This window comes from Lithobates pipiens, unplaced genomic scaffold (assembly GCF_037356315.1).
Source record: "Lithobates pipiens isolate NorthernLeopardFrog02 unplaced genomic scaffold, aLitPip1_a1.2 Scaffold_3, whole genome shotgun sequence".
In the NCBI taxonomy this organism is placed as follows: Eukaryota; Metazoa; Chordata; class Amphibia; order Anura; family Ranidae; genus Lithobates; species Lithobates pipiens.
Window position 1 is genome coordinate 191,050,134 of NW_027507790.1, and position 24,801 is coordinate 191,074,934.

Genomic DNA, 24,801 nt, shown 5'->3' on the forward strand with positions numbered 1-24,801 from the left:
CGAGAGCCGATCGCGACAGGTAATGCGAGATTATCCGAAGGGACGAACACAAAATAGTTCCTCTTACAATAACCGAACAAAAGATTTTCATTTAATCAGCACAGTATTCATCCAGTAAAAATTGAGAGACCATGACCGTGCATGCTCGGAAATGAGAGAATATATTACATTACGACACATTACATTACTTCCGAAGTTGTTTTCTGTCTTATGAAAATTTTCGGACTTCAGTAACCTCTTTGTTTTCGATATGAGACAAGCATGCAAAAATAAACCAGACCATCATTCATCCGATATTCTCATCATGTGCACGAGGCTTAAGGCTAACTTTTTCCTTCGTATTAAAAAATAGTTTGTGTTCTCTACTCACAATTGCTGTTGTCGCTGTTTATGCAGTAATCTCTGGGGCTCTCCGATCAACCTAGCATGAATGTCCTTTTGTGAAGAGATTACTTCCATTATAGTGTCATATTGCTTGAATTCGCTGTGCTTTCGTCAGCTATTGCTGGTTTTAAATGTCACGGTATTGATGGACTTTATTATCCAGAGCTGAGATCTATTGTAAGTCTTTTGTCTAGAGCTGTATTTACAAAGTGTTAATCTTGATCTAGTTGCTGCTTTGTGAAAACATCATTGAAACAGCTTCATTTTTTTTTTGCTTTAGTACGGCTATCACTGTGAATTATGTTCTTTTTGATATTTATGGGTTATTATAGTTTGGTACTTTTTTAGTTGCTGTTGTGTTATAGATTTCTCTCTAGGTGTCTGCCTATGGTCCGATACTATTTTGTATGGATACTTTTATTTTTGGTTTGCAGACAGCAATAAATATTAATAAAATCTGCCCTTGATGTGCCATGAGCCACAAGGAATTGCCACAGCAAAGCAGAGGAAGACCACAGCTAATGCTGACTATAGGCATTATTCTTCAGCTGTAGACTAGCCATCCATGTTTAGATTTCAGCCCCATGGGGGAGCAGCATGGATGGATGAATCTCTCCTGAGGCAGCTGAAGCACTGCAACTGTCTACCTGAACAGTGAATGCATCTGATTGGATGCAGCAACTGTTCGGCCAACAATTTTCCACCTGGCTTCTTCAATTTTGCAGTCGACTTTTGTGGAGTCGGGTGGGGCTAAGAGGGCCACCCTCCGCTTGAATTTCATCTGATTCTTACTGAATGTTGAAATGCAAGCTGTGCATGGACAGCTTTATTTATCCAAATGGTCAGTGCTTCAAGTTTTAAAGTGTATATCTAGGCAAGTTATTCTTTTTTTCTTGGTTTTGAATAGAATGAGGAAGGGCTAGAATTATTATCAAGTTATACTGTTATCCAGGTCCCCATTATAAAGATTTAACCTTTTATTGTCCTGTCAACCAAACAGGAAGTGAGGTGTACTACCTGATAGCAACACACACAGAAACACGTTTCTTAGGTACGGTAACGTGGTCCCAAGAGACCTAAGATGGCCGCTCCGGTCCATTTTATTCCCTACCCAGCATGCACTGCGTAAGAGAATGTTCATGGGTAGGTCACACATGGACTCCTGGGTAACGAGGTCAACCTTCAGAATCCAAACAGTCACTTCCTGTACAAGTCTTTAGGTTGTTCTGAGGTAATGATAAACAGGTGCGTTACCCATATTTGGTCACTAGATGGCTCTAGTACGAAACCACAGTAATGTCCATATACCTCACATTAAAGCATGCATAATCACATCAATAAACAAGGATGTTAGCGCTACATGGAATATGAGCTATACTGTACCTACTAACAGCCACTTTAAAGGAGAAGTATAGCCAAAGCTCACTTGGCTGGACTTCTCCTATGGATCACAGGAGTGCAGTTCGTTCTGCACTCCTGTGACTCATTTTTAGCAGGCTGAAGCCTTCTGTCAGCTGATGTCACAGGGCCGGTCCAGGCTGCGTAAAGATTGCAATAATATAGTCGGGATCTGCCCACAACCCTAGACTGGGACCTGGATCAACCTTGCATCGAGCCACTGCCTGAGCCAGCTGCTTCTGGTGGGGTTGGGTGGGTGCAGAGCAGAGAGCGGGGACCGACAGTCACCAGCTCTCTGCTCAGGGAGCTCTGAGAAGCGAGCGATCAGCGGTGTTTGATCACTCAGTTCTCAGGCTTAGAGCCAGCGGGGGGACATATGCAGCATCCAACTAGGCACATATGATTCTTGGGGAAAAGAACAAAAAAAGCCAAACTTAATTTCCGTAACACTGTGGTATTGTTTGAGCCATTGTTGTATCTTCTTGAGCAATGGCCTGTGTGAGCTAGGTTTCTCACCCTCATTCACACAGGCAAAAATAACCCTCCTATGGCATAGCCTGAATACTTGTAAAAAGATTTGTATTTCTGTCCATCCAGTTTTGGGATTAACCTAGCTCTGTCACACCATGCAACCCCTGTCTGCTATGGAAGGGGACGTCTCTCTGCTGCTGTTCTGTAATGGTCTGGTCTCTCCCTTAGCCTGTGAAGGGAAAGTCAGCACATGGATTGGCCTTTTTCAATGTCACTCTCTTATCTCCTCCTATGAGGATGTTCTGTGTTGCCACATGAGCACTGCTGATTTGCTTCTTGTGCTATTTCTCCCTCTCCTAGTCGGAGCTCTGCTCTACAATGGAATGCGATAAGCTGATACCAAGTCAAAATTTGGTACTTACACTAGTTACATTAAAAATACATTTAGTGGTATAATAGTATTTTACATCGGTCTGGAGTTCAACTTTAATACAGTCACTCTGCTCTGTGAGAGTTTTCCATTTGCATTCCGAATGTACATTTTTTAGCCCATCTCTGTGTTCTTTGTTTATAAGCAATAAATGCCGGTTTCTGTAGACATGACGTGTCCTCTTAAAATGAATAGAAAAATTACCCTGCAGTCAGACAGGGAAACTGCAATTCAACTCACTTGGGGGAGGGCTACCCGCTGAGCGCCACTGGCGTTCTTTTCGTGTAGCTGGCTGCACTGCATGCCAAATCTCCTTGGCTGGAGGTTTCCTTACTTTGAATTTTAAGCCTGTAAATATTTTCTTAGTCTACTGTGTTCTCAAGGTCTGAACACCTGAACATTGCCGAGAACGAGAGGCTGCGATGTCACCAAGGAGCATTGTGAAATGGCTGAATCTAGTGCAGTGGATTACATTAAAATATAAAACTATGCTGGAATCGGAGGACGGCCATATGTGCAAACATGAGGGGAGTGCCTCACAATATCTTTTGACCCTGCTTTGGCTATAAACAGGAATGCTCAGGTTTCATCTGTATTCCCTTTTCACCTGTGCAGAATGACATAGTGGCTGAAACAATAGTGGTTGGGCAAGGTTCTCTAACCTGTCTGATCACTTCCTCCTCCGAGATCTGTAGGTCAGGATTGTATTAAGCTTCCCATACACAAGATTGTCTATCCTTATAAGGACTAATACGGTATGTTATATTATCCATGTATGTACATCAATTTTAATAAACATTTATACTGCTATTACTCTTGTTACTCAGTGGCTAACTGTGACCACCTCATTTAAAGTCTTAGGGCGACTCTCTTTCTGTATATGTATTTAGGGATGGAGGTGTATTACTGGTGACTGCAGACTTTTTATTTATTTTGTTTATATGTCAGTTCCTCTCGTCTTAGATTAAGATTAATCGCATTGGCCTATTTTTGTCCGGTATTTTGATATCCATTTTTGTAATATAAGTTTAAGAGCCATATACTTGGTTCTCAACCACACCACATGGATTTCAGCTGGGAGGGTATCTTCTGATATAATCCCTAGCAATGCTCTTTTTGGGTTCACCTGCGTAGAGTTTGAGGAGTTTAAAGTGTCAAATATACACTCCCAGTAGCGATGCAGTTTGGAGCATCGCCACAGCATATGTATAAGTGTACCTGTATCAGTAGTGCACCTTGGACAATTCGATGTAACTGCTTTACCCCATGAATACAGCTTTAAAGGAGTATAATGGGCTCTATGAATAATGAATAACTGAGTTAAACACTGTGAAGATGACAGGGATACCTCAAATAAATTCTTCAAAGATTCTTCCCATTCCTCGTCACTAAGTATCTCTAGATCTCTAAACCACTGTCCATATCTACCCTCTTGTAGATTCCTTCTAGCTGTCGTTTATAAAGAAGAATATATACTCCCTATAAGTCCATTTTAGAGCGTTTTACAGTTACTGTCGGCGTTAAAGTTGGTAAAGGTTTATGTTTTAATAAAAAAGTCCTTGCTTGACTTTGCAAAGCATGCCGTAGTTGTAAGTATTGAAAGAATAATTTATTAGGCAAGTGATATTTCTCTGCAAATTTATCAAATGGTTGCAAAACCTCATTGTCAAAAAGTTGACACAGAAGCAAAATGCCAGCCTTCTTCCATAAATCAAAATTGTCAAGCCTCACAACCTCAGGCAATTGCTGATTATTTCATATGGGAATATATTGAGTATATCCCTCATATTGAATATCTTGTTGAATGGTAGTCCAAATCTTCTGTATTACGGTAAATTGAATGTAGGATAGCTACATTTACTACAGAAGTGATGCGCTACTATTAACTGCACCGGTGGATCCATTGGCAGCTGAGAAAATATAAGTTTGCTGTATGGGGTCCTCACAATGTATAACATTATTACATCCATTTAATCCTGAATTTGAGATGCCAGATAATACACAATCTGGCATTTGTGACAGCCAAATCTCCATCTTTGGGCAACCGCAGAATTTCCAATCTATTCCGGGGGTGTTTAGATCTCCAGATAAGTTCTCTGAACAAGATATCTATTTGCTTAAAAAATTTCTGAGGGAGCCATTCAGGACTATGTAATTATAAGGTTAGCGCTACATATTATCCTTAGAGGTAATTTAATCCAAAATGTCCCCACTTGCCTAACCACTAAGGTCCCTTTCACACATGCGGACGATATGTCCGTATTTCATCCATCCGTTTGCGGATGAAATACGGGCATACATTCATCCCTATTGGATAGCGGGTGCCTGCGGATGAACATCCGCAGACACCCGATTTCGTCCGCCTCCGCTACTGTCCGATTCTGCAGACGGAGGAAAATCCTATTATTATATCCGTCTGCAGAGCGGATCGGATGAACACGGATGACAGGCGGTCCGTGCGCATCCGATTCCCATAGAGGAGAGCTGACAGGGCGGTCCCCGCACAGTGTGCGGAGACCGCCCTGTCCACCGCCGGCTCAGCGGGGACAACGGAGCGATCCCCGCTGAGCGAGCGGATCATCACGGGGCGGATCATTACTGATCCGTCCCGTGTGAAAGGGGCCTTAGGGACCACCCACCGTCGTTATACGTCGCCACTTTGAAGCGGAATATCCTTGTTATGCCCCCCCCCCCCCCCCCCCGGTATCCTCCTCTTCAGTGGGCGGCCTGCTTTCAGATAAATGTGGTCTCTGAGGTGGGTTTGCTGTGAGATCGCTTTTATCGGTGGTGGGAGAGGGCCGTGGTGGAGGCGATCGTGTCCTCTCCCCTCTGTGGTATGGAGTGAGGGGAAGATGGCCCCCACCTGACTCCATACCATTGCAGGGCGGAACGTCACTTCTGCCTAAAGCTCTTTAACATTTTTTTTTATTTTTATTTTTTCAAACTACCATTTTTATTTTGTTTTTTTATTGCATTTTAGTGTAAATATGAGGTCTTTTTGACTCCAGATCTCATATTTAAGATGTCCTGTCATGCTTTTTTCTATTATAAGGGATGTTTACATGGATGTTTACAGTGACACCATTTTTTTTTTTTTTGAAGAGCAGTGTAAAAATAAAAAATAAAAGTTAAAATAAGAAAAAAAATATGTTTTTAAAATACGCCCTGTCCCGCCGAGCTCACATACAGAAACAAACGCATACGTGAGTAGCGCCCGCATATGTGAACGGTTTTCAAACCACACATGAGGTATCACTGTGATTTGTTAGAGCTAGAGCAATAATTCTAGCCCTCTACCTCCTCTAACTCAAAACATGCAACCTGTAGATTTTTTTTTAAACGTTGCATATGGAGATTTTTAAGAGTAAAAGTTTGTCGCCATCCCACGAGCGGGTGCAACTTTGAAGTCTGACACGTTGGGTATCAATTTACTCAGCATAACATTATCTTTCACAATATAAAAAAAAAATTGGGTTAACTTTACTGTCGTATTTTTAATTCAAAAAATGTATCGTTTCCAAGAAAAGTGCGCTTGTAAGACCGCTGCACAAATACAGTGTGACAAAAAGTATTGCAATGACCGCCATTTTATTCTCTAGGGTGTTAGAAATATATATTTCTATTTATGTGTGTGTGTGTATATATATATATATATATATATGTATGTATGTATGTTTGGGGGTTCTAAGTAATTTTCTAGCAAAAAAAATAAATAATGATTTTAACTTGTAAATAACATGTTTGAAAAATAGGCCTTAAGTGGTTAAACCACCTAAGCAATGGGGAAAAATTTCTCTCCACAGATGTATTTACTTGGGATGCAACTTGTACACCCAAATATTTAAATGTAGAAACTACAGCTATTTGAGAAGCAGAGTTTGGCAGATTGGTCACCAAAGGATCCACAGGTAGAAAAACAAATTTTGTCCCAATTAATTGTAAAACCTGAGAAAGAGCCATATATTTTAATTAACCACTTAACCGTCCCATAGCCAAATGACGGCTACAGGGTGGTTGTTTAACTCTGAGAGGCCGTCATATGATGTCCTCCCAGAATTCCGCTTTCACGCGCCCCCCTGGGGCGCGCACTCGAGAGCATCCATGACCACCGGGTCCACAGGACCCGGCGCATCACGGATCACAATAAACTGCCGCTCATCGTGGCCATTTACCACGTGATTGCTCCGTCAAATGACGGAGCGATCACTTATAAACAAACCGGCGCCATGTTCTTCCCTCCCCTCTCTGTACCGATCAGTATAGCGGAGGGGGAAGAGATCAGTGTCAGCAGCGCTGTGGGCTGGATCTGCAGTGCCCACATCGCTGTGGGCCAGATCTGCAGTGCCCACATCGCTGCTCACCGAAAATTAACCCCTCAATTCCCTGCCAATACTCTGCAATACTCTGCCAATACTCTGCAATACTCTGCAATACCCAATACCCTGCCATTCCCTGCCAATACTCTGCAATAGCAATACCCTGCCAATACCCAGCAACACTCTGCCAATACCCTGCCAATACTCTGACATTTTTTATTTTTATTTCAGGCTTCCCAGCCTAGAGGTGAGATGGGGGTTTATTGACCCCATATCTCACTGTAAAGAGGACCTTTCATGCCATATTCCTATTACAAGGGATGTTTACATTCCTTGTAATAGGAATAAACGTGATCAAAAAATGTATTTTTGGGGAAAAAAATATCAAACTAAAATAAAGTAAAATGCCCACATATGAAAACAGTGTTCAAACCACACATGTGAGGTATTGCTGTGAACGTTAGAGCGAGAGCATTAATTGTAGCCCTAGACCTCCTCTGTAACTCAAACCATGTAACCAGTAAAAAAATGTAAAGCATCGTCTATGGGGATTTTTAAATAGCAATGTTTGGCGCCATTCCACGAGCGTGTGCAGTTTTAAAGAGTGACAGGTATCTATTTACGCAGCGTAACTTCATCTTTCACATTATGCAAAAACATTGGGTTAACGTTACTGTTTTTTTTTTTTTTAGCACAAAACTGTTTTCTCCCCAAAAAACGCATTGAAAAATTGCTGCACAAATACCATGCATGATAAAAAGTTGCAACGACCACCATTGTATTCTCTAGGGTCTTTGCTAAAAATAACATATGTAATGTTTTGGGGTTCTATGTAATTTTCTAGCAAATAAATGATTTTTACATGTAGGAGAGAAATGTCAGAATTGTCCTGGGTGCTCCAGAACGCCTGGTGGTGCTCCCTGCATGTTGGGCCTCTGTATGTGGCCACACTGTGTAAAAGTCCCACACATGTGGTCCATCGGGAGTAATAGAATGTGTTTTGGGGTGTAATTTGTGGTATGCATATGCTATGTGAGAGAAATAACCTGATAATGACAATTTGGTGAAAAAAAAAGGAAAAAAAATCTTGATTTTGCAAAGGATTGTAGGAAAAAATGACAACTTCAAAAACCTTACCATGCCTCTTACTAAATATGTCTTCTTTCCAAAAAGGGGTCATTTGGGGGGTATTTGTACTTTTCTGGCATGTTAGGGTCTCAAGAAATGAGATGGGCCATCAGTACTTCGGGTGTGATCAATTTTCAGATATTGGCACCATAGCTTGTGGACTCTATAACTTTCACAAAGACCAAATAATATCCACCAATTTGTGCTTATTTTTACCAAAGATACAGTGTGTAGTAGTATAAATTGTGGGCAAAATGTATGAAGAAAAATTTCTAATCTGCTAAATTTTTATAACAGACGAAGAAAATTTTTTTTTACAGAATGTTCAGACTTTTTTCTTTTATAGCACAAAAAATAAAAAAAACCAGCGGTGATTAAATACCACCAAAAGAAAGCTCAATTTGTGTGAAAAAAAGGACAACAAATTCATATGGGTACAGTGTTGCATGACTGAGTAATTGTCATTCAAAATGTGAGAGCACCGAAAGCTGAAAATTGGTCTGGTTATTAAGGGGGTTTAAGTGCCCAGTGGTCAAGTGGTTAAAGACATCACTCCCTTTAGAGAAAATGTTGTATCTCCCAAAAATAGAAGTGTATCAGCATATAAGGCAATTTTATCTCCTAAGAGTCTACAAAACCCAATAATGGTGATTGGCAGATAGAAGCAGCCAACGGTTCCAAAGGCAATATATTTTTAAATAAGCTGCTAATGCATGGCTACAGAACAAAAACTGGACTTGCTGCATTTTATTTTTTACAGGGTACCAAAATTCATGGCATGTCTATTTGATGCACTGGTACCTAATATACTGTGCTTGTGCATTGGGGTGCCATTCTAAATGATTGGCCCTACACAAAATGCTTGTGTTGAGAAATGCACAGCAAAGCAAATGTTTTACTGCAATGCAAAGATCTGAAAGGGCCTTGATGCATACCCATCAAAAATATGCATCAGCTGTACAGAACAGACTGAAAAAAAAGTAGGTAATAAAGGTAATTGTAGTATTCCTTGATGTATAAACAAATAGGATAAAGATGCCATGCTACCCCTTAAAGGTTTTTTTTTTGTTAGTCTTTTAAAGCGGAGGTCCACCCTAAAGTGGACCCTCCGCTGATTGGAATCCTCCCCCCCTCCGGAGCCACAATTGGCACCTTTCAGGGGGGAGGGGGTGCAGGTACCTGTACAGTACAGGTATCTGCACACACTTCCGGCGTAGATTCTGCAGAAGGTATGCCCCTTTCCGCAGAATCTACGCCCCTTTCCGAAAGTCCCCCGCTGCCTGCTGGGAAACACACGGATCCCAGAGACATCGGGGACCATCCTTATTGCACAGCGCGACTCGCGCATGCGCAATAGGGAACCGGGAAATGAAGCCGAAAGGCTCCACTTCCTGATTCCCATACCCAAGATGGCGGCGGCAGCACCCGAGAGACGATCGAGAGATCGGCTTCGGGTGCCGACATCGCGGGCGCGCTGGGCGGGTAAGTGTCACTATTTTAAAAGTCAGCAGCTGCAGTATTTGTAGCTGCTGGCTTTAAAAAAAAAAAAAAACGGCGGAAGTCCCGGCGGACTCCCGCTTTAAATAACAAACATGTCATACTTGCCTCCTCTGTGCAGTTGGTTTTGCACGGAGTGTCAGTTGCACTGTTTTCTGGATGACACCAGTAGCTCATTTTCACCTGGAATTGTTCTTCAAAAACTTTGACCACTGCCTTGGCTAACTTTGCTTTTATTGGTCCAGATTTTAGGGTTGTCAATCAGATTCTGGATTCAGTACCTAATTACTAACGTGAAATGACCATGTGGCCAGTAGAAACTGAACTTCTGTCCTGAAAGCTTGCTTCACCTACATGACACACTAAGCAGTAAAGCCAGGATGAGGATGTTGGCCTTAAGCCCTAACCTCTAAAATCAACGTCACCAATGACGTTTTTTTTTTTTTTTTTTCAGTGTTTCTAGAATTTAATAAACTGATTTTTAGAAAAATGTATTTTACTTGTTTATTTTGTTAAAGCATAGCCATTTTCTCTGTCTTGCTCAGCGCAGATAGCAGCTTCTTTGATTGTCTGGTGATAAAAACCCAGTCAATGTTAACTGATAATCTTTTCTTTTTCGTATGTTGGATAAGATTTTAGCGCCCTTTTTCTTCATGTTAAGTGTCATGATTATCTTCCATGCATACAAGAGACAAGCCAGGCTTTGATAGTAAATGGTCTGTGTGGCTGTTTACAGTGCCGTACAATAGTGGTTCACGTGGCAGCATTACGAAGAGGAAGCTAAATACAATTTTCTAGTTGGTTTCACGTTTTTTTGTTGCTCGTGTTGACTTTATGCCTGGTGTTAACTGTTTGCGGTTTCCTTGTTCTGAGGATGCGAGGCCTCAGCAAGTGCTTCCAATCTCAAATGTCGTGGGTAAATCCTATTGTTTCTATTTTTATGACTTTGGCTGTGATGCTCATTTCCAAGAAATACCCTCAGTAACCTAATCATTGCTTGTTTTTACTATGCTATGTAAACCTCCCACTTGTGGGGATGCTTCTTATCTGATTAACAAAATAATTCCTATTTCTTTCTCAGATAAAATCGAGGCGGCCAAAAAGGGGAAAGTGTCATATTTTTTGCAGAACCTAAAAATAAATTGCAGAGGTTTCCCACATGTTCATACATGTAGTGTGTGTGTGTGTGTGTGTGTGTGTGTGTGTGTGTGTGTGTGTGTGTATGTATATATAAAAATAACCGTTTTGTTATTTAATATGCCCCTTTGGAATTAAGCTCTGTCAATATATATCACAAGTTTACAGGTGACATTGTTTCCTGTATACCTGAAATGGCCCTACTTGATTTCTGGATCTTATAAACCTATTAAAAGGGAAGAAAAGGAAAAAAAGAAAGGAACTATAGTGGTGCTTAATAGAATATCATAATGATGGAAAACTCAAATACAGTAAATGTTTTTACAAAACATTTATTGTACAAAAAGTTGATGACATTTTTTTTTTTTTAAGAGACAGTAATCAAACAGTCAAATTTGTTCCGAGAAATTCCTGATGGTGATTGTAATGAAGGTTCACTGTGGGTTACATAGTATGGATGAATAAAGACACCAGTCCATCCAGTTCAACCTGAGTGAGTGTCTACAATTGTCCCCATCCCTGTACATCGCACACTCACATTGGTCCCTACCCTCAAGGAGCTCACAATCCAAGGTCCCCATTCATATACTAGGGCCAATTTGGGACAGAAGCCAATTAACCTACCTGCATGTCTTTGGAGTGTGGGAGGAAACCGGAGTACCCAGAGGAAACCCACGCAGGCACAGGGAGAACATGAAAACTCCAGGCAGGTAGTGTCGTGGTTGGGATTCTAACCAGCGACCATTTTTACTACTAGGTGAGAGTGCTAACCACTGTGCCGCCCTGTCATACGTCATCCCAACATGTTTCGCCTATCAGGTTTCATCAGGGGAAATATGCATATTTTAAAAAATACATTTAATCAACTTTTTTACAATAAGTGTTTTGTAAAAAAATCTATTTACTGTATTTGCGTTTTCCATCGTTATGATATCATTCTATTAGGTACCGCTATAGTCCCATTCTCTTTCCTTTTCTTCCAAATGATTAAAATTTTGGGATGAGGTGCTTCTAATTCTGGTGTCAACATAAAGACTATTAAAAGGGGTCTGTTTATTTTTTTTGTTTTTTTTTGCATCTGCAGACCCCATTAGATCTCAAAGTTGGTGCAGAACAAATGCCTCCAGCTTTAGTAGTGGGGTTGATTTTATATTCAGAAAGGATGATCTCCTGGGACAGGGGCAAACACATGCTTTTCATTTTAGAAACTCTCAGGACTCCACCTTGTACTTATAGGACTGAATACCAATAGGAATATCTGATGGTTCCTGGTCAGTATGGGACTCGTATGCAGCACCCCGCTACTCCCTCCATACTCCCTCACTACTTTATCCCCTCTCTCTACCCTCTGCCTATATACTAACCCATTGCCCCCATTCCTCTCCCCTATTTCCCATTATCCTCCCTTTTTTTCTTGTGTGACCCCCTTTGATTCACTAATCTGTTTCTTACCCGTTGCTTATTCCAAATTAAACCAGAAGCATTTTGTTTTCTGATTATTCCTCCAAGTCTTGGGTAACCATGCCTGACAAACGGGTTCCACATTTTCTTAGTCGGCATCCTAGTTGTGGAACAATAAGTACCCAAAATAACTTGGTCCTACTTGCATATGTATGGGTGAGCAATGTTACATGTTTTTGGAAACCATAGATGCACAGTTTGGAGACCAGTTCAGGAGCTATTGATGCATTGAAAACAAAGGTTTTTTTTTTTTCTTTGAAATATTTATTTTGTAAACTTGTTTGACATAATAATGTGTCATATGTTCAGTTTAGAATCAATTAGTACTTCATTATTTGTTAATGGTTAGCACATTCTTGAGATCGAATGTGACTGGTAGTTTCAATGTTGTGTGTCATAATCGATCTTGAGGGAGGATTAAAACTCACTATTGTGTTGAGAGGAATTTATTACTTGTCAAAAAGATTTTTAGCCTAAAGACAAGCATGAAATGGAGATGACACAAACCATGCCAAGAGTGTTTATTTGGGTTATCTGCTGAACAAGAGCAGATTGATCATTTGCATGCATTTTAGATGGACCTATAGATGGTAGGATATTAAAGCTTTGTGAAAGCCAAGGTCCAGCTTAAATGTTTCAGATGTAGTAAAGAACCGCTGTGTTTTACTGCTCATTTGGGAGACTACTTCTTGCTTCATATCTGTTCAACTGATGTCTAAAGAGGTATGCTTCCTGTTTTTGTTTTTTCCCCATAATGATGGAATCTCCTTCATGTATTATCTAGTTGACAGGTTTCAGACAGAATAAGAAGCGAGGAGAATTTTTTTGGGGAAAATTCATAAAATCCAGTCCACGCCTTACAGCCAAAAACCTTTACAATAGCGGACGCTATGGTGAACCTCTTGCTGGTGCGCCCCATTGGGAGATTCACCATAGCATCCGCAACAGTCCATCAAACAGCAAAATGTCACCAAAACAACCATGTCGAATGAAAATAAAAAAATTGGATATTTACTATTCATGGACCAAAGTGTGATGTTTTGGGCTCACCAAGAACCGCTTCCTTAAGTAGTAGTGGCTATTATAACTTTTATATTATTATGATATAACATTGGCAAAAATCAGCTGACCACTGCCTAGGCCTTTGGTCACATACCTGAGGGAGCTGGTTGTTTTTCAGATAAGATGACAAAGCAGCCCTTTTTATTGCTACTTTTAAATTTAAAGCCCCGTACACACGACCGGTTCAACAGAAACAGGCTAACATTCGGCCTAAGGGGCATGATCAAAAAACATATGCTGATTGGCATCCGATCAGCGTGCTCAGCTAATGCCTGTGAGTGCTGACCAGTGTGTTCTCTTGGGGGGGAAGAACACAATGGGCTCCGCAAGGAGATCGCTGTACTAACATTACATAGTTAGTCCAGTGGCTACTCTCAAGCTCCTATGTTATTATTTATTTTCATTCAGACCACTGGATTGAACGAAAAAGAAACTGTTAGCCCTTGTACACACGGTCGGAGAATCCGTTGGAATGTGTCCTATCGGACCGTGTCGTCGGATAATCCGACTGTGTGTGGTATGCATCGGAATGTTTCCGTCGGACCCAATTTTCCAACATGTTGGAAATATTTCCCGACCAACTGGGCCAATCGGACATACTCCGATCATGTGTATAGAATTTTGATCGGACCAAGTGCCACGCATGCTCAGATCAAATTCCTACATCAAAGCTATTGGCTACTAGCCTGAATATAGTCCCATTGTAACGAAATTACGCCATCACGTTCTGAAAGATAGGATTTTTCGCCAACTTTGTCCAACCGCGTGTATGCAACAGTTTCGGACAAGATCCGACGGGCAAAATCCGACGGATTTGGTTATGGAAATCTCCGACCGAGTGTGCAGGGGCTTAGTGTGTAGCAGAATGCGAACGCAAAATACCCCTTGGTCAAGTGTGCTTTAATTCATCTGGAGATAAGCCCACTTTAAGTGACATTCATAAAATCTGGCTTATCCAATCAAATTTAAAGCGTGTTTTTTTTTTTTTCTTAATGGTGATAGGCAAATAGTGTCTCCTAATTTACATTTTTATTATGCAAGTTTTGTTCATTTATTCTTGTGCAGATTATTTTTATTTGCTGCAGCATCAAGTAATAAGGCTAAAGTGATATGTTTCTGTTGCTAAAACCCAATCTAGAACATAAAAAATATGGCTGTTTGGCAATTTTTTTTGAACAAGTTTTACTGCTTCCTTCACATTACTCTACTCTATAACCTATTCTAGCATATCTCAAATCATTTTACTTTGTCATGTCCACAAGCTAGGGAGGGAGATGTCTGATCATATTAAAGGCCAGGCCACCCGCTGGCATCTTACATCCTTCGAAGGCTCCAACAGCAAGTTATCTCTGCTTGATTTTTCATTTCTGACCTCCACCACGGCCGCTAGGAAACCAAGCAAGGAAGTCTAATGCCACCTGCTGTGTTCTCTATATTGCAGAATAAATTAATAATGCTGAAATCTACTTACAAAATGATTAGCCCTCATAAAGGTAGTGAGAGATGGGTAGGATTGGAAAGGCAGGTGCGTAGTTATATCCAAGATCAAAGGCCAGTGGGTGACGCAGCTTGCTGGCATGTGTTTAAAACAGAATTATTAGTTTTGAGGGTATTTAGCTTTTAATTGTGGAAAGGGTAAAATTATACTAGTACATATTGTATGCTAGACGCAATCAAACTTTTTAGCCCAGGGGAACCCTTAAAGCGAATTCTTTTGGGTAGTAAAACATTTTTTTCTGCTAGTAAATGCCTTATACAGCCCACTTCCTGTTTCTTGTCTGGTAATGTGATGTGTCATGAGGATAAACACTGCAGTTTTGGTTACTGAAGCCCCCCGATTCCCTCATCTCTCAGGGTCTTGGCAATCTTCTTATATCCTAGGCCATCTTTATGTAGAGCAACTATTCTTTTTTTCCAGATCCTCTGAGAGTTCTTTGCCATGAGGTGCCATGTTGAACTTCCAGTAAACAGTATGAGAGAGTGAGAGCGATAACACCAAATTTACACATCCTGCTCCCCATTTATACCTGAGACCTTGTAACACTGAGTCACCCAAATGTTCATATGAATATTTGTATAAACATTTGCTGAATTTCTACTAGAATATGGCAAGCTTTTGAAAAATTCAATAAAGATTTTGCAAAAAAAATAAATAAGGCAAGTTTAAGGGTGTATTCCATTGAGATACATTAATGCATATTATAATTTCATTTATTATGACATGGTATGTGCATTATACTCTGTTGTGTGTTGTGCTTTGGCTGCTACTGTACAGTGCTTGGGTGCTATTCATAATGAATGGCACTGCAGTGTACTACAGTTGGCCAGATGCGAAGCCACAGTGCCAGTGTTTGCATGGGCCCCATCAATGAGAGCATAGGCAGTAAGTGAATAAGGCTGCACCCCAAATACATACCATGCAGAAATTAGCGCAGAGTCGCTCGTATCTGAAAGCATACCAGATAAAAGAGCGATTCCTATGGCCCCCTCTTGAAACAATGCCTCTCTGCTCCCCTGCATATACAAGTATTCCATATTTCCTGGTGTGTGGAATACCTGATCCCCCCCCACCACATGCTGTGGTTCTTCCTGCTGGCTTGTTTGTCCCTACTTGACCAATGAACCACTGGAAGAAACCATTGTGTAGTGGGGGAAACAAGTGCTCAACTCATCCCACCTGTCAAATACAATGGCCAGGGAACAGTGAAGAAGTTTTTACATATTTTTTTTTATTGCCTTCTGGTTCACTCATTTCATTAGACCCACAGCCTTGTTTTTTTTTTTTATCTTGGGTGGGGTCTATTTACGGAGATCCTAGATCCATTAACTTCTGACAAACATCTCATTGCAGCACAGTAGAAAGCTGATAGCCCACCCTTAGTGTAACGTAATCTTCAGAATCTAAGCTGCCTGGCGAATGAGATTGTTGACGCCGAGGGTGGAAAAATGCAATAAGATCTCTTAATTTTATTCCTTAGCCAAGTTATGGCTCTCAGACTCATCTGTTTATTTTAAACTGTTGGATCCTGGCTATGCCTAGTATAAACCGTATGATTAAAAAATAATGCAGTGCATAGACCACCTTTTTTTTTTTTATTAGTTTAATTTCAACATGTATTATTGATTGATATCGCTCAATAACAAGATTGCTCATACACTGTTGTTAAAGAACCTAGGCAGATTTGCCTACAGTTGGGACGTTTAGATATTATGCCATCAGTTTATTGTCTGGCATGCTTTATGATTGTCATTCTTTTAGAAGATAAATTATTTAAACAATACACATTACTATAAAGAGGATTTTAATAATTTGTATTCTGTTCAGTAATATGCCTTTGTTAATGGTGCAGAACATGCAGTTATTCGATCTTGTATTTACATTAGCCAAGTCCTAGCTTACATTTTTGCATTGTGAGCTTTACTAAAATAGATTTGAAGAAGGGAAGTTAGCTGTGTGTAGACAATTCTGTCCCCAGGACCAGATGTTATCCTTTCTTAGGGCTCTTTCACACAGGCGGTTCGCCCGACGGACTCCGCTTTGCTCAGTGGGGGATGGATCCGCTGATCCCCTGATCCCCTCTGAGCAGGTGGATGACAGGCCTGTCTCCACTCACAGTGCAGAGATGGACCTGTTAGAGCTTGGCTCTCCTCTATAGGGAGATCGGATGAAAACGGACCGCCTGTCTGTTTTCATCTGATCCTCCAGACGGATGTAAAATGGAGTCACCATCTGTCTGGATTTCGCAGAGAGAGGACCGGATCGGATATCGTTGGATGTCAGCGGCCTTTGTCCCAGCTGACATTTACCGCTCCATAGAGGTGAATGGCGTTTCCAATCAGGTCCGCCTGAAAAACTGACTTGGACTTGATCGGAAAGCCCGTGTGAAAGGGGCCCTACAGGAAATCTATGGTCACAGCATACACTTTCATTTTATAATGTCAGCATTGCAATAACAATACAAACAATAGTCGTATTTGACAATTCAATCTTATCTTACTTGAAAAATCTCCGGTCATGTTCCGAGTTCTGCCTGCTGTCTATTTCTATCCACAACTTCCTGGATTCAAATCCCTGCAGGCATTACAGCTTCCCCTCTGCAGTTCACAAAAAATTCTAAGGACTTCATATCCCATGGCACCTTGCTGCCTGCAAACAGTGATTCCTGTACTGACTCCGCCTACTTGAAACTCCTCCTCTTAGCTTCACTGTAGTTCACAAGGCAGACTCTGTGAAATATGTGACACATATGTGCCCATTAACCGGACATAATGAATGCTCAAGGAAGTAAATGTGTGTGGATCTTCACAAAGTAAACTCACAAACTTCGAGCTCGTTTCACACTGAGGCGTTTTTCAGGCGCTTTTGGGCTAAAAACAGCGCCTGAAAAATGGCTCCCCTGCAGTCTGAGTGAAAGCCGGAGGGCTTTTACAATGAGGCGATGCGCTGGCAGAACATTAAAAAAAAAACTCCTGCAAGCACATCTTTGGAGCGGTGAAGTAGCGGTGTATACACTGCTCCTAAACCACTCCTGCCCATTGAAATGAATGAGCAGCAGCGCTTTGCGGCTCATTTTAACCCGTTTTTTAACTCGCTAGCTGGGGTTAAAAGCACCCCGCTAGTGGACGAAAAGCCCCGAAAAATCTATGGTAAAGCACTGATGCCCCAGTGTGAAAGGGGCCTTAGATTAATAGGAATAGGCTAGAAATAATTGAATACAACATGGAAACAAATGATTTATGATTTTAAATTTTGAGCATAGATGCACTTTGATTTTAGGTTTGATAAAGTCCTACAACTTCTACATCCCTGATAAATTGTTCCTTTATATGACAAATATTTTTCTTGCTATACGTTAATATGGAGTTCAGCACTAGTAAGGATGGTTCATCCCCGTAATAGACCTTATAGTGGCATTAAAATGTGTGCGCAAAACATTTTTGTTTTGGTTTCAGCTAGATCTTAGGTTTAGACTTCTTTTTACCATCTGCTGTGTCGGTGCTGGGGAGCTACAGCCACTCTGCTTTGACTGACGACTTTTGTCACCAATTAAAAAGTGAACAGAGTAGAGGTGAAACCTTCCAATGGGGACAATTAATGCCACGTACACACGATTGGAAATTCGGCCAGCAAAAGACCGATGAGAGCTTTTGGTTGGAAAATGCGATTGTGTGTATGCTCCATCGGACTTTTGCTGGCCGAATTTTGGCCAGCAAAAGATTGAGAGCATGTTCTCAATTTTTCAGTCGGAAAAAGTTCCTATCCGAAAATGCGATCGTGTTTATGCAATTCAGACGCGCAAAAACTCACACCTGCTCAGATTCAACTATGAGTCGAAAGCCATTGGCTACTGATTATTGAATTTCCTTTTTCTAGTCCTGTCACACATGTACGTCACCGTGTTCTTGGAGGTCAGAATTTGGTGTGACCGTGCAAGACAGCTTGAGCGAAATCCCGTCGGGCAAACCATCAGAGCTTTTTCTGACCAAAATTCCGATCGTGTGTATGCGGCATAAGGGGGCATTTCCCCTCACTTAGGAGAACTTTCCTGTTGAATTTATTTTCCATTGTAGTACTCGCTGGACTTTAATCATTTCCTACTCTATCCGGAAGTGTTGGCTATCCATTCATCATTGAGGGTAATGCAAAATCTTTGTTTCTATTTTTTTTTTTTTTTTTATCCAATCGAATCATGATTTTGGTTTGCATTCCTTTTTTTAATGTCTTATTTTTATGTGGATCCGTCTCTTGTCTTTATCTGTTTCTGTAAGCTTTCTGTGCAGGCGAGGACTGCCCCAATGCTGAATTAAACTTTACAGCCACTGAACGATTGTGGGTACATCTTTATTTGAAGCGGTTTTCTGTTTCAATTTGCTAGCTTATCGCCGTGCTCTGCAGGCTGTTAAATGCTTTTCATCCAACAGTGCCAAACAGTAACTGAGTTTGCACTATACAAGACATCCCGTTCCATGGTTCCTGTTGTTCATACTATGCACGGTTCACTGTCCATCTGGCTCTTCTAACAAGGATCAGATCCAGTGGCAGCAGTCTATAGACTTTTATTTCTTGTTTCAGAGAAGAAACTGAAGAGACTGATATGTTGTCAGTGTTTGGTTTCTGGATTTCATTACTGTAAATCTCAAGCGGCAAATGAGACATTTTTAGACTAGGGAATGGTGTCTGAGCAGCCATGTTCAGTGTACTAAAGCAGTGATCTTCAAATTACAGCCCACAAGCCACATCAGGCCTACTTCGTGATTTTATTCGGTCCACAGCTAAGGTCAGTGGCGTACCTTCAGACTCTGCTTCTGATGGGGAATCTAATGTGATGTGGTGGGCTTTCTTCTCATGTTAAGTTTTCTTTTTTCCTTGTGGTGTTTAGTTTGTTTAAATTGTATTCATTCATAAAGACTTATAACTTTTGGGCCTGGGAATACTTGTTGGAGACCACTGTTCTAAAGGATAGCCCTTTAGGGAAAGGTTAGAACCTCAGCCAGGTTTTTATTGCTGTCAGAGTCCCTACTTCCTATTGATAAGATTTCCCCTCCTTTCTTGATGGGGCATAAAATGATCAGAAATCTCTTCAATGGGGACTCTAACAGAAATAAATTTGTAGAAGGAATAGTGTTATTAAACCCTAGAGACTATACATACATATATACATATACATATATATATATATATATATATATATGTGTGTATATATGTTTGTGTGTATAAATATATATGTATGTGTGTATGTATTAATATAGTTTTGTAGCCACATTTTTTTCTTATAGGCTCATTCTTAGAATCTTTTTCTTCAGTCCCATTTACGCAATTCATGTTCAAGGTGATGGGTTGCTGAATCAAACTTGGTTGACTATGCTGTCTTCTTCATATCTCCATGAAGCATATACTGTGATCAAGGCTTCTTGCCAAAACGCGTTAGCCCCTCTTTATCATTTAAGCAAATAAATGAATTTGCATGGATTTTGGAGTTGCCACCTCTATCATATGTTTGAAGAAGGTCTATGTAGCCCCAGCATAACCAGTGCAACACGTGTGCTCCCTTATGGGACTACTAACGGCACAGGTAAGCACCGTTGCACAGCAAGGGTGATGTCAGATGGACGGCTATGTCGCTAGCAAAAAATTGCCAACATCAGAATTGTCAAAAGGCTGTTCCTATGGAATTGCTAACAAAAAGAACAACTTACTGTGCTCAAAAGAGGAGTTCCAGCAACAGCTGACAGCTGATCTTCAATCACTCAAATCTTGGCGAGACTTTGCAGCCCCCCAAAAGGCTGGGGAAACGTAGACGATACACTACAAATCAAAAACAGAGGATGCACAAGCCTTAATAGCTTTTAATAAAATGGAACAGATGTATTCTCACAAAACAGCATGAAAGTCAAGCTCCTCAATATCCAACAGTCCTGGACCACATGGGCCACTGAACGAGTCCCAACCACGATCTAAAGGTCTTCTTATGGTTGGGACTCATTCGGTGGACCATGTGGTCCAGGACTGTAGGATATTGATGAGCTTGATTTTTATGCGTTTTTGTGAGTATACACCTGTTCTACTATTTTAATAAAAGATTAAGGTAATGTGCAAAGCTTGTGCACTGTCTGTTTTTTGTTTCGTAAGCTATGGCATTGCTCCCTTGAATCACTCCAACTCGCATGCACAAAGGTTCATAGGATATGTAGTGCTGATGTCCAGGTTTCAGATGGTGCTTGCAAGTGCTCCTTGACCAGAAGTTCAGGGAAGTGCTGAGAATCAGACTGCGCTGGTAACATGTCTAAAAGTCAAAAGGAAAATAATTCCCAATGAAAACCACATTCACCGCTTGAAATTTGGGAAACATTTTCTATCTCCTCCTTTAAATTTTCTTGTCACCCAGAGTTGAAGAATGCAGAGTTGTTCCCACACTGACTATTCTAGTCTATGGCCAACTAATGGCCTTGTTTAAGTAATTATTGGTGTATTCATTGTAAAGTAATTTTTAGTCTGACTTTCAAATTTTGCACATGCTTTATGTTCTGTATGTGTGTTTTTTTTTTTTTTTTTTTTTTTTTTTTTAATTTGTAGATTAGCCATTGGCGGAAAGTTGCTCCCCCAGGCTCAGTGCAATTAATCTGCGTCTTTCACAACTGTTGTAGTAAGAGTTTGGCCACACAAGGAGTGTATTGATTTTGGCCAACTCTTTAGATTGTTTTATGAGGAGGAGTAGCGAAGCACAGCTACCTTGTAACTCCACAACAGAGATGCTGTGTATATACAGATAGAAAATTAGCCCCATATACATATGTAATTAGAAATTATAGATGGAGACAAGATTTTGAAAACAAAACAAAATAATCCTTTTTGCATTTAAGCTATGGAAAAAAAAAACCTATAAATTGATTTGCTTATGTTGGATCATTATACTGAATGTTGTGCCCCAAGTAATAATTGTAGATTCCAAACAGAAGGACAGATCAGTGGTGTAGTATATATTTATACTTCTATCCACCCACATGATAAATGTTGTGTATGTAGGAGTGCCTGGGATAGTTTTCTGCAGTTCATTTAGTATGTTTTACATTTACATCGCCATGACTACAGATTTATTGTGATGATGCCTCTGATCCTATCCAGGATATATCTCGGGAGCAGTTTTTTATGGTCTGCTGTGCAAAACTTCATCTGAGCTGCGAACCCTCGCACAGTTTTACTGTTTGCCTTACAGAGAACCACAAGATTACGTAGCTGAGAGCAAAATGACCCATGATCTTTTATTTATGGGGTTCTTGTCCACCTTGGTACTATATGTTCATGTTCTACATTTCATGTTCTTAACAGGATCATTTTCACAGATGCTGGTATGCACCATACTGATCAACCCATAGTTTTATTTATTTTTATTGAACGAAAAGTATGGCCAAAGCTTTTTTTTTTTCTCTCTTGTGGGTCACAGGAGTGCACATACTTTTTCTCTCCTTTGACCAAGTGTATTGCCCGCTGTCAGCTGATGTCCAAGGGTCACAACCATATTGTTGGGATCCATCCAGCTGCCATATTGACAGCTGGCTCTGGCTCTTAGCGCACAGAAAAACTGAAAAAAACACAAGAGGGTGAATTTACCTAATGGGAGCACAGACGGCAATAAAAACTGTGAGGTGTTCTAATCCCATTCCACTCTATCCAAAACAAAAACAAAAATTTTACCTTTTAGCTATATTTTTGTTTTTTATTCTTTATCGTTAATGCATTTAGCAGCTGATTGATGATTATAAAACCACTCCCATATAAATTCACTTTCCACATGGACACAAACAAAATACTATTGTTTCAGAATAACAAAAGGTAGGAATCTGCAACAAAGCTTGTTAAAATCCTTGCAATGTACATAGATCACCCAGAGAGGAAGGTTTTTTTTCTCAATATAAGTAGAGTTGCTCTTTAAAGTTACTACTTTGGCCTCTGAGTGTTGAAAGTCATTACACAATATGTCATGGTTATCTTTCATTTTCCTCATCGCAGGATTTATAGCCATGGAATTCCACCGCATCCAAACTTGTCTAGCTGGATTTTCATGGATGAGCATCTGTGGTTTAATGGGTATTAACAGTGTGTGTAGGCAGGAGAAGGGATCTTGCTTGCTTAGCAGTGATGGGTAACTTGTATGTTGAGAAGTGCAGCAAATTTAAGTGGCGGCAAGACTGCTTTGAATGGGGCTTACTACCTGAATGAATCTGATACTAACTGTAACTCTTTTTGTTTGTTTTAACCAGTGCCTGAAAATGACTGCGAAGAGGAACCTGTTTGTGCGGCTAGTGCCGTGCCGGTGTTTGCGGGGAGAGGAAGAAACTGTGACCTCGCTTGACTACTCTCACTGCAGCCTAGAGCAGGTGCCGAAAGAGATTTTCACATTCGAGAAAACCTTGGAGGAGCTTTATTTGGATGCCAACCAGATTGAAGAACTTCCCAAGGTACCACTTTTACTGTACAGGTTTCATATTTTCCATGACACTGATGACAAGCAGCCTGCTCTCCTGGGTCTCTTCCAGCTGTGCTTTATAGGCATTAGCTCACGTCGCTGCTCAAGCTTTCTTGGCAAAATCCTGTGCCAGCCATTCACTTAACGCCCGACTCCATCTCCTGAGCACAACACTCAGCCAGGGAGTTCCTTGCACTTCCAAAATCCTCATTTAGCTGGCACCCTATTACATTCATTCTCTAGAAGATGCTCTTTTTTTTTTTTTAAACGCCATCAATGCTGTCAAAAGCTGATGTCATTTCACACTGCTTCTCCCTCCTAGTTTTATCTACTGCAGATGTCGCACACTCTAACTTGTTCAAAGAATACATACACTTTTCAAATGCCAGAACTCTTTGAAAGAGATTAATTTGTTTTTCTGATGTGGAGTTTGTAGCTGAGAGGTCCCCTAAGGTCTTATTGGTTTCTTCCAGAGGGTGCATAACTGAGTTGTTTTTTTACATACCTCAAAACCCTAATGCATGCCATACATGGAGCACATGTCTTTCACGAAACCACTCAATTCCTCCATCAACACAGGCAGTGTTGACTGGAATCCCTCCCGCCGATCCATTGTGTTCTCCCATCGGGGGGGGGGGGGGCAGGGGAAAACGCCCCCCCCCCCCCCAATGGCTATACTAGTGGCTATTGATAATCACATGTAAAATGTGGCAGGCTGGTTGTACCCATGTTGAACGATTGATCACCATGGTATATTGAGCCTGCCATAATGGTTTGAATCTTGGCCAGTTCCTGCTGTAGCCTAAAGCTCTGTTTCATGCTGTTATGCACATTTAGGAGATGGGAGACAGTGTGTATGGTCAGGCTAGTAGAAAGGGCAATAGATTTCAGTTGTTCCCTTAAAGTGTATCTATATTGTATCTGAATACCACAAACGATATTTAATTTGTTTTTAATATTCAAACCAAACTCGCTCATCCATCCATTTCTCCATGCTTTATTTTGCTGAGAAATCAATTTAAAGAACACCTCCTAGGAATTTCTGGCTGTGGCCATCTTGAGTAAGGGCAGATTATTCATGTAGCATTTACTTCTTGGAATTCATCTGCCCTTGGCTCAGGCATGCAGGCAGGAGAGAGTGCATAGCTGAGAAAGACCCTTTTTTTTCCCCCTCCTGAGAACTCCTGTGATGTATGACATCATTTGCCTAGGCATGGTAACTAGGAAGTAACTAAAGAAATGTAAAAAAAATAAAAAGTTTAAAACAAGTATATGAATGAATGAATGAATGAATGAAATACTTGTATAGCGCACAATGCGAACTGAATCGCCTCTAGGCGCTGTGGCGAGCTTTGATCATCTGCTAAAAGAGGAAGGGGAAGTATATAATATACTTTCCTATCAATTTAATAATGCGAGCAGCATACGGATTAAAAATAGTCAATGTATATAGAGAGTCAAGTTCTGCTTTAAAGAGGAACTTTGGTCCCTTTTTAAAAAATGTAAAATTAAGTTAGCAGCTACTTATAGCTACTGATAAACGAAAAGACAC

At 40.7% G+C, this 24,801-nt stretch overlaps 1 protein-coding gene across 3 annotated transcripts in view; it reads left to right on the plus strand.

Moving 5' to 3' along the window:
• The window catches only part of ERBIN (erbb2 interacting protein), a 347,855-nt gene that overhangs the window by 191,968 nt on the left and 131,086 nt on the right, over window positions 1-24,801 (plus strand). For all 3 annotated transcript variants that reach the window (XM_077462647.1, XM_077462650.1, XM_077462648.1), the window contains one exon: window positions 23,044-23,241. In XM_077462647.1, the coding sequence (XP_077318773.1) occupies window positions 23,053-23,241 (189 nt within the window). In that variant the 5' untranslated portion in view covers window positions 23,044-23,052. The remainder of the gene's footprint in view (window positions 1-23,043; window positions 23,242-24,801) is intronic.